Source organism: Oncorhynchus tshawytscha, linkage group LG04, assembly GCF_018296145.1.
Source record: "Oncorhynchus tshawytscha isolate Ot180627B linkage group LG04, Otsh_v2.0, whole genome shotgun sequence".
NCBI classification, from domain to species: domain Eukaryota; kingdom Metazoa; phylum Chordata; class Actinopteri; order Salmoniformes; family Salmonidae; genus Oncorhynchus; species Oncorhynchus tshawytscha.
The window spans coordinates 39205563-39216288 of NC_056432.1; the positions used below are offsets into that span (position 1 = coordinate 39205563).

Consider the following 10726-nt stretch of genomic DNA (forward strand, 5'->3'; position numbering starts at 1 on the left):
ACTCATCTATTAATTTGCTCCGTTTTTTTTGTCTCTATCTGTCAAGTTGTCTCCAATGTTGTCTTTGGCTGGCTTGCCCCTAAATGGGTTTGTCTAATTGTCTTTAAACTGTAAAGGGAAAGTTGTCTGTTGAGTGTCTGAATGGCTCTCTCTTGCTGTCCCCTGCCTTCTCTGGGGGTATGGCTTCACTCTCGGGTCCAATGGCCCTGCCGCATGTTTCACTTTAGTGTGTCTGCAATGTGGGCAAGTTAATCTCCCCCTGTCATGTCTGTCACGCAGATAGGCGCTGACGTCTTTGTTTCAGTCTCCTTTTATCTACTTTAACTAGTGGTTCTCAATGCTGGAGTATCTGCTCACACTAAAAAAAAATAGAATAATGCGTATTATCTGGGTTATTAATGGGATTTAATATGATCTTTACGGATGTATTGAGGGATGGGATCTTTAGGAATGCTTTAGGGATGTGTTTTCCTGTTAAACTTCTTTGTTTTAAATTTGTAACCAGTATTATTTTATAAACCAATGTGATGAGGCATTATTTGATATCTTAGGATCTGGTATACATTTCTCTTCACTTAAAAGCCTGCCCACGGAGTCTTTAGCTAACTAGCTACCTGTCTTCTGTGTGTTTGTTGGACTCTATCATTTATCCTATGCCAGGGCTGGGCACCCCCACGGGCATCCGTTTCTCTGAAGTCACTGATACCTCTGCCACCGTACACTGGGCAATCCCCAGAGCTCGAGTGGACAGCTACCGTGTCACGTATGTCGCTGCTCAGGGAGGTGAGTACATACAGATATACCTATACTAAACATACCAGTGGAGGCTGCTAAGGGGAGGACGGCGTCAAACACATAGAAACCATTCCGCTCCAGCCATGACCACGAGCCCGTCCTCCCCAAGGAAGGTGCCACAAACCTCCTGTGATTACATACCTATACTGTACATACAGTGGCTGCAAAACCAGGGGTAAGTCATTGACACATATGGTGTGGTCATATGGCATTCGTTTTCATTTAATCAATGAAAAATAAATAAGGTGTTTTTTTGAGTCTCTGTAAAAAGAACTGATCTATCCTGTGGAATCCTATGTTAGTCTCATTCTGCCCTCTAGTGGCTGTTCTGTCTATGTGAGAGGATGTGGCAGTTTGAAAGCAGGGTGTCAACACAACTTCGATGTCAACTGCTTCGCTACTGGTTCACTATTTCACCTCACTACTTGATGATAATGAAAACACTTTTTGGGAGCTCATTCTATGAAGTTCATATGCAAAATGCTTTAGAATGCCTTGCATTATAACACACTTATAATGTGTTATGACACTAACTTTGTATACAGAATCAGATGTCTGACTGACCTTTTGACCGTGTGTGTGTGTGTGTGTGTGTGTGTGTGTGTGTGTGTCTGTGTGTGTGTGTGTGTGTGTGTCTGTGTGTCTGTGTGTCTGTGTGTGTGTGTGTCTGTGTGTGTGTGTGTGTGTCTGTGTGTCTGTGTGTCTGTGTGTGTGTGTAGGCGCTCCCAAGACTGTGACAGTGGGTGGAACTGAGACTCAGACCGTGCTGCCAAACCTGACCCCTGGAGTTACCTACCAGGTGTCCATCATTTCTGTGAAGGGACAGAAGGAGAGTGAGCCAGGCTCCAGCAGCGTCACCACAGGTGAGATTCACACTTGTCCACAACACAAGGGCTGTGTCCATTTGTGTTACAAATGGGAATTCTGTTGAGCGTGGAAAAACCCAGCAGTATTGCAGTTCTTTACACACTCAAACCAGTGCGCCTGGCACCTACTACCATACACCGTTTAAAGGCAGTTAAATATTTGCCCGTTCACCCTCTGAATTGTCTCAAGGCTTAAAAATCCTTCTTTAAGCTGTATCCTCCCCTTCATCTACACTGACTGAAGTGGATTTAACAGGTGACATCAGTAAGGGATCACAGCTCCACCTGGATTCACCTGGTCAGTGTGTCATGGAGAGTGCAGGCGTTCCTAATGTTTTGTACACTCAGAGTACATCCTCACAGCAGTTATAGGCATGTCTTTGTATGCTCTGCAGAAACGGTTGGATTCATTCAATATTTCTAAACAAAGCATCAAACACTAATGGTGGTAACCCGTCTCTAAAGGCTGAGCGCGTAGACCATTGTGAAAGCTGTTAGTGTGCACAGATGGAGCATGGCTGGGGGTGGATAGGCTTTGTGTTTCCGTTTAACAACAGAACATGTCTCTATCCTTGGGGAGGTATTTGATGTGGTTCTGCTCAGAGTAACCATATTGTTTGACTGTGTGCGTGCGTCCGTGCGTGTTCTATGTGACAGCTCTGGACAAGCCCCGTGGTCTGACCGCAGTCAACATCACTGACACTCAGGCTCTGCTCCACTGGCAGCCTGCCATCGCCACTGTAGACGGATATGTCATCACCTACAGCGCAGACACTGGTACAGTATCACAAGCACACACACACACACACACACACACACACACACACACACACACACACACACACACACCATCTGGATGTACTGTACAGTATATTACAAGGGATTGTGGGAGAAAAGGCATTAGGCCTCCCATTGCGTGTGTTGTATGTTCCTTCATTGTTTGGATTTAAGAAGAGATCTAAATTGACAGATTGCTTTAATCTCCTTGCCAGAATATTTTAGACAGATGCTGACCGGGCCCTTACTGTATCTGTATGGATACTCTCCTTTACTGTCTCTGTCTGTCTCTGTCTGTCTACAGTATGTCTGTCTCTGTCTGTCTCTGACTGTCACTGTCTGTCTGTCTGTCTGTCTCTGACTGTCACTGTCTGTCTGTCTGTCTGTCTCTGACTGTCTCTGACTGTCTCTGACTGTCTCTGTCTATCTCTGTATTCTTACTGTATCTGTGTGTTCTGTGTGTGTAGTTTCCCCAGTGATGGAGAGAGTGTCTGGGAACATTGTCGAGTTTGAGATGAGCTCCTTGACCCCTGCCACCCACTACACTGTCAAGGTCTATGCCATGAGAGCATCTGCTAAGAGCGCCGTCACCACAACTGAGTTCACCACTGGTGAGTGGCCTAAAGGGCCAAGACCTAGAACATTCCCTCCCACACACAAACTCTCACTTCCAAGTCTGCCAGTTGTTTTTTTTGTTTTTTTTACCCCCTACCACTTCAAACAGACAACCTGAACCTGCAAAACGAAGGTCAAAATAAGAGGTATGCAGTCTGAACTATGCTCTCTCTCCCCTAGATGTGGATGCCCCTCAGGGCCTGGCAGCCAGTAACATCCAGACAGAGAACGCCATGTTGACCTGGAAGGCCCCACGCGCTGGCATCACCGGCTACATCCTCAGCTTCGAGTCAGCTGACGGCACAATCCGGGTAAGTAGTGGAGCTATAGAAATGGAACCGTAGAAATATAATCTATTCTATTCCAGTAGAATCTATTCTAATCTGAAACCTATTTCTATGGGTGGAACAACCTTGCATTCTTTCAATTCTAGAATAGATGATTGTTTTGTCCAAGAGGTCTATTGACCTATTGATGAATACATATTTGGGATCTAGAAAATCACTATATTACAGAGTCTATGTTAGGACAGACACAGTCTCACAGTTTCAGGTAATATGGACACTGTCCTATCTAAATCCAATGTATTATTAATTCTGGCGTATATTCTGACTACTGTGGTGTTGTGGTGTTCCTCCAGGAGGTTGTTCTGAGCCCCACAGCCACCTCCTACAACATGGCCCAGCTGAGTGCCTCCACTGAGTACTCTGTCAGACTGCAGGCCATCGCAGGGCCCAAGAGGAGCAGAGTCATCACCACCGTCTTCACCACCAGTGAGTGTGTTACCATAGTGATGCTGGAGTCTAGTGGTAGCTCTGCCGACTCCGGACCAAACATACCTTCTGGCAATAGGGTTATGGATCCTGCCTCGGCCCCTACTCTCTGTTTTCCTCTGGATCTGTCTCCCCGACTGTCCCTGTCCATAAACGCTAAAATATGAAAATATACACTACTGTTCAGAAGTTTGGGCTCACTTAGAAATGCCCTTAAAATAACATCAAATTTATCAAAAATACAGTGTAGACATTGTTAATGTTGTAAATTACTATTGTAGCTGGAAACGGCAGATTTGTAATGGAATATCTACATAGGCATACAGAGGCCATTTTGAGCCTGTAATCAAACCCACAAATGCTGATGCTCCACATGCTCAACTAGTCTAAAGAAGGCTAGTTTTATTGCTTCTTTAATCGGGACAAAAGTTTTCAGCTGTGCTAACATAATTGCAAAAGAGTTTTCTAATTATCAATTAGCCTTTTAAAATGATAAACTTGGATTAGCTAACACAACGTGCCATTGGAACACAGGAGTGATGGATGCTGATAATGGGCCTCTGTACACCTATGTAGATATTCCATTAAAAATCAGCCATTTCCAGCTACAATAGTCAGTTACAACATTAACAATGTCTACACTGTATTTCTGATCAATTTGATGTTATTTTAATGGCCCCAAAAAACGGGCTTTTCGTTCTAAAACAAGGACATTTCTAAGTGGCCGTAAAACGTTTGAACGGTACTGTATGTTTAACAAAACATGTCATGAATAATGAATAGAGATGGCCTCAGTGGATTGTCACTGTACCCTCTGTTCTGTTCACCATCCACTGAGACCATCTCTATTCAATATTCATCTCAAGCGTAGAGTTTGTTGGGCAGATGGATCTGTTTAGTAACTAATCCTCTGTGTGTGTGCGCGTGTGTGCGTGTGTGTGTGTGTGTGTGTGCATGTGTGTGTGTGCGTGTGCGCATGTGTGCGTGTGTGTGTGTGTGTGTGCGTGCGTGCGTGCGTGTGCGCGTGTGTGTGTGTGTGTGTGCGTAGTTGGCGTGCTGTACAAACACCCTAGGGACTGCTCCCAGGCCTTGCTGAATGGAGACACAGCGTCTGGTGTTCACACCATCTACCTGGGTGGAGATGAGGGTCAGCCCATACAGGTCTACTGTGACATGGACACGGATGGAGGTGGATGGATTGTAAGTCACCGGCCAGTAAACTGTGCATCCCAACTTGGCAAGACTTCCTATGAAGTGCATACGTATAATGCTTTATATCACATCCTTTATCATGCTTTATAATGAGTTATAACACTGACTATATGAACAAAAGCATAAGCGGTTCTAAACCGTGTTGATTCCGATGTATCTAATGTGGTGCAATGGATCTTAGTCCATATGATGTTAGAATGAGTGAGCTGATGTAGTTTGGCCCGATCCCATGCAGGTGTTTGTCCGACGCCAGAGCGGTAAACTGGAGTTCTTCCGCAACTGGAGGAACTACACTGCTGGCTTTGGTGACATGAACGACGAGTTCTGGCTCGGTATGGTCATATTATGGAAAACATTTCAACTGTGTGATCAGGAGTATTTTGTCAAATGTTTGAAATCTTTCAGATGAGATATGTTTTATTGTCCTCCACAGAGGAAATTCATGTCCACAGTTCCTACATTTACATAAAAAGTCAAGCACATCACCTTGACTTGATATCTTTTTCTCCAAAGGCCTGTCAAACCTCCATAAGATCACAGTAGCAGGACAGTATGAACTTCGTGTGGACCTCAGAGACAAGGGGGATGTAGCCTACGCCCAGTATGACAAGTTCTCTGTCTCTGATCCCCGCAGTCGCTACAAGGTCCACGTTGGAGGCTACAGTGGTACCGCGGGTCAGTCTTCCTTCTCTACAACCATTAGTTACATGCCTGCATCCCTAATAGCACCCTATTCCCTCCATGGTGCGCCATTTTTGACCAGAGCCCAAACGTAGTGCACTCTATAGGGCATAGGGTGCCGTTTGGGATGCACAATCAAATAGACAGGATAAACTGAAGTTATAAAGGACTTGACATGGTGTTAGGTGTGAGTATGACGTCAGCATGGATTCAAAACCTCCTTCCTCAAGTCCGATCACTTTCTCTCTGCTGCCCTGTGTAGGTGATTCTATGACCTACCACCATGGTCGCCCATTCTCAACCTACGACCATGACAATGACATCGCCGTCACAAACTGTGCCCTGTCCTACAAGGGTGCCTTCTGGTATAAGAATTGCCATCGTGTCAACCTTATGGGACGATATGGAGATGACAGTCATAGCAAGGTGAGCGCACATATATTTGAAAGTACAAAAACTAACAGCAATTTCTACATCCATATTTCAAAAATACTATAGACAGAAATGTTTGGATGCAAATTGACTATGCAAAGGAGGAAATGCAAGGCATTTGTGTTAATAAAATAAAATGTTCTTCAGGGAGTCAACTGGTTCCATTGGAAAGGCCACGAGCACTCCATTGAGTTTGCTGAGATGAAGATCAGGCCATCCAACTTCAGGAACTTTGAGGGAAGAAGGAAGCGATCGTAAACCAACCGACCAATCCACGCTCCGACCCCTCTCCTTGTCGCTCCGCTTCGTGACCCCTGAACCCGTCCTCCATCCTCTGCCCCTGCTGATTCCAGGGTAGCGTTCCAAATGGCACCCTATTCCCTGTGCAGTGCACTACTTTACGGGCCCTCGTCAAAAGTAGTGCACTACATAGGGAATAGGGTGCCATTTGGGACACAACCCACACCTCCCCGCAGCTACCAAAGCCACTGCCAAGAGCCCAGCCACCTCAAATTACACCCCTCCTCCTGCTCACTCACAGAAATAAGCACAGATTCAGTCAAATTCACTACAAATTCCACTATCCAACCCCACCTGATACAAAATGGTTGTGTGCAGTATAAATACTGTCAAAGCCAAATTGATGTGAAAAAAAATGAACTCCACCAACCCAGCCCACGCCGATTAAACATGCACCAAAGAGAGCTTAATCTATGAAACCCGAGTATAAAGCATTTCTTTCTTTCTTCTCACTCTCACAATGTTACAGCACTAAGCGGAGGGGTGCATTTGAGTCTGGTATGGCATGGCACATTAACATGTAGAATACTGATGTTTTCTGCCTCTACAGTGTGTCCATCTCCTCCAGCCACAGTAGCTTGTTCATTAGGGTGTTCGCAGAGAGGGCATGGCTGTCTACATACATGTGGTCTTGTTTTAGTGTCAGGGCCTCTTCAATAATACTGATAACCTCTAAACTGGATTATAGAAATTCTATTCTTTGAATAACACAACACCCAATAAAAGCACATACTGTGCCGTATGTACATTCAATTCCATCTTCCGGATTGAAGTGATGTTATTGATCTCCTGGATTGAAGTGAGATTATTGATCAAAAAACGGATGTTCTTCATAAACCGCACGACTCGTTAAGATGTTAAATGTCTGCGTAAAATGGAGAGAGATCCCAGAGAAAGTCCTATCTTGTCGTTCATCAGTCTATGTGTGACTCATCCTTTGTCCCTTTATATCTTTCCCGACATCCCTTCTTCACCTCAACCTGCAAACTGTCATCTGAAATGACACGGGCGAAAAGAAATGACATTCTGAACATAGATCATCTGCTGCATCCCACACAGACATACGTGGATGACATGATGTGTTTCCATTGATTGTGTGGGCCATGCAAGTGCTTGTGCAATTGTTTCTTACACATTTACCTGAGCTTGTACTATTTGTTCCTCCAGCTATCATGCAGTAGCTGCAATTAGTAGCTACAGGATCCAGAGGGAAAAGTCAATGTGTTTGATTTGTTTTTATTTCCTTTATAAAATCCAAGGCGGGACCTATTATTCAATATATAATGAAATGGTGGGTGATTGTTACATTTTTTGCTAAATGTGAAATACATATATGGATACATATATGTGTGCAACAAGTCAGAGGGGAATATTGTGTTACAAAATACAAAATATATTGATGCTGAAAAGAGGTTCATGGCCAATTCCAATTGACATTGTAAGGTCACTGTTCACTTTGCTGAGAAACATATATTTGGGCACACCAAAATTAACTACAGAAGTTTAGTTAAGAGGGGAATATTGTGTTGAAATAGAAAATATATTGATGCTGAAAAGAGGTTAATGGCAAATTCCAATTGACATTGTAAGGTCACAGTGTTCACTTTGCTGATAAACATATATTTGGGCACACCAAAATTAACTAAAGAGAAGTTGTTCTCATTGTTTTGTCCCCCCTCCCCCTCCCCATTCCTGGAGACGAAACCACTGACCCACGTCCCTTGAATACCTGTGTAATGAAACGTTTCTGTGCTTCTGTGGTTTAACATTTTTGGGGGATTATAACTGGGTGAACAACAGGTGTTTCTCTGTAACACGTATTACAATAAAACAAAGTTTGTTTAAAAATGACGAGTCTTCAATCTTGTCTAAAGCAAAACATTTTTTAAATAATTTAAGACGCCGATCAGTTGCCGCCATAAATGTGTTTTTACCTTTGATATTTGGAGTTGGCTCGTCAATAGCTCTTCGACGCACCCCTGGGAAGGAGACATAGTCTCTATAAAGCCTATTTTGGGGGCTATTTATAGTACTAAGAATGCACGCCTCATATTTATAATGAGATTGTATTTTTATGGGAGGTGGCCTACACATGAAAGGTCTATCGATCACATGTATTGATCAATGCCACGTGAAGGGGGCACTAGCGCAACAAAGCACCGCTGTTATGATACTGATGGTTTGCGGAGACTGATAGTTTGTACCGTTGTGGCTACCCGTATAGCGCCATCTAGTTGTCACTTCGGTGATAACAGTTGTTGACAGCTGTAGCGTTGTAACTAACCCGTTTCCTAACCGTAAACTTATGAACCTAATCTGCTACATTAGTTATCGTAACCCACTATGTAAACAAACCACCAGTGCTGAAAACCGGTAGTATCACCACCACCGGCCATTCCAGTATGACCCGTATGCTGTTTATTAGTCAGAGCTTTTAAGGAGCTCTGAGTCAGACGGAAACTATTTTCCTGGTTGCTCTTTGGCCTGGGAGTGGCAACATGAAATCGTAGCAAGGAAATGATGCAAGCTTGATGTTGTCGCCACCGTGAATGCGTTTCTTTTGGTGCTTCGCGAATACAGAAACAGTAACCTAGGAATTAATATGTTTAGGAATTAAAATCAGATACACTCGAGATACCGATTGTATATGATTACTTTGCAATGCTTAAAACGTCTTACTGGAGGTTAGTGAAGTGTTTTATCATTGCAGGTGTACTCACAGTTGTTGTTAATATCTTACTGAACAAAAAAGCTCAGCCAAAGACGGATTTATCAACACCAAGTCCTCTGTCTCAGGAACTTTACAAGGTGATTTCCCCAGAGACCTACAAATACGTTCTCAACCATGTGTCTGTGTGTAAGGAAAGAAGCCCATTTCTGGTGCTAATGGTTCCAGTGGCACCCTCTGATGGGTTATCCAGGGATGCTATCAGAAAGACATGGGGCAGACCAGGCCTCATCTCTAATGTGGATATCCTCACAATGTTCTATGTGGGCTTGCCCGCAGAGGGACAAAGCTCCCACATTCAACAGGACCTGGAGAAGGAGAGCAAAGAACACGCTGACATCATCCAAATGGACTTCCTGGACAGCTACCACAACCTGACCATCAAGTCCATGATGATCATGAACTGGCTCGCCACCCACTGTCAGGGTGCCTCTTATGCGATGAAGGTGGACACAGACATTTTCGTCAACGTGTTCTACCTGGTCAATAAGCTGTTAGTTGGAGGTGGCCCTCTCAGGCATAAGTACATCACAGGCTCAGTCATCAGTGACGGCAGGCCTCGTAGGGATAGGAAGAGCAAGTGGCATCTGTCTGAGGACATTTACCCCGAAGACACGTTCCCCCCATATGTCTCTGGAGCAGGGTATGTCTTCTCTATTGACCTGGCCAACAGGATCTCATGGGCATCCAGGTTTGTGAGACCCATCCCCCTGGAGGATGTCTATGTGGGGTTGTGTCTCCGGGTTCTAGGGGTCCGGCCTGTGTACTCTCAAACACTGCTTCCTCCCAGGAACTTGTTTGAGATCAATCGGTTGGATTATGAGACGTGTACGTATGCCACGCGGGTCATTGTCACTGGATTTAAACCACATGAGCTGCTGGACATTTGGGGTGACTTTCAGAAAAGCCATCTCACCTGCTGATGTCTCAATCCAGTCTTTCTGAGGCACTAAAATGAATAACATGCCCTCAAATTAATGTGTATGTTTCTTTGTTTTCTCCAGTGGTGGAAAAAATAACCAATTGTGCTCCTTGAGTAAAAGTCTAAAAGTATTTGGTTCTAAATACACTTAAGTATTCAAAGTAAAAGTATAAATAATTTCAAATTCCTTATATTAAGCAAAGCAGACGGCTCCATTTTTCTTGTTTTTCAAATGTACAGATCGCCAGGGGCACACTCCAACACTCAGATATAGTTTACAAATTTAGCATTTCTGTTTAGTGAGTCAGCCAGATGAGAGGCAGTAGGGATGACCGCTTGTTCTCTTGATAAGTGCGGGAATTTAACCGTGTTCCTGTCCTGCTAAGCATTCAAAATGTAACGAGTACTTTTGGGTATCAGGGAAAATTCATGGAGTAAAAAGTACATTATTTTCTTTAGGAATGTAGTGAAGTAAAAGTTGTAAAAAAATATAAATAGTAATGATACCCCAAAAAAGTAGTACTTAGAAGTATTTTTACTTAAGTACTTTCCACCACTGGTTTTCTCTGACATTACAACTAGTGGAGGCAATGCTCTTTGATGTCATACACAATATCTTGAACTT

The 10726-nt window shown here is 43.8% G+C and overlaps 2 protein-coding genes across 3 annotated transcripts in view; both read left to right on the forward strand.

Annotated features, from left to right (window-relative positions):
• LOC112249514 (tenascin-like) overlaps positions 1-8302 on the forward strand; it is a 49337-nt gene extending 41035 nt beyond the window's left edge. For both annotated transcript variants that reach the window (XM_042320711.1, XM_042320712.1), the window contains exons 12-22: positions 661-783; positions 1515-1658; positions 2319-2438; positions 2906-3049; positions 3234-3364; positions 3694-3826; positions 4875-5026; positions 5274-5370; positions 5552-5713; positions 5982-6145; positions 6299-8302. In XM_042320711.1, coding sequence (XP_042176645.1) covers positions 661-783; positions 1515-1658; positions 2319-2438; positions 2906-3049; positions 3234-3364; positions 3694-3826; positions 4875-5026; positions 5274-5370; positions 5552-5713; positions 5982-6145; positions 6299-6409 — 1481 coding nt within the window. In that variant the 3' untranslated portion in view covers positions 6410-8302. The remainder of the gene's footprint in view (positions 1-660; positions 784-1514; positions 1659-2318; positions 2439-2905; positions 3050-3233; positions 3365-3693; positions 3827-4874; positions 5027-5273; positions 5371-5551; positions 5714-5981; positions 6146-6298) is intronic.
• A 597-nt stretch (positions 8303-8899) lies between these two features.
• On the forward strand, positions 8900-10303 carry b3galt8 (beta-1,3-galactosyltransferase 8). The gene has a single exon (XM_024417934.2). The coding sequence runs from the start codon at positions 9113-9115 to the stop codon at positions 10100-10102; it is 990 nt and encodes a 329-aa protein (XP_024273702.1). The 5' UTR covers positions 8900-9112; the 3' UTR covers positions 10103-10303.
• Positions 10304-10726: the final 423 nt, after the last annotated feature.

Excerpts from the sequence above, each read along its gene's own strand:
- b3galt8 (XM_024417934.2), top strand. The coding sequence starts at position 9,113 with ATGCTTAAAACGTCTTACTGGAGGTTAGTGAAGTGTTTTATCATTGCA.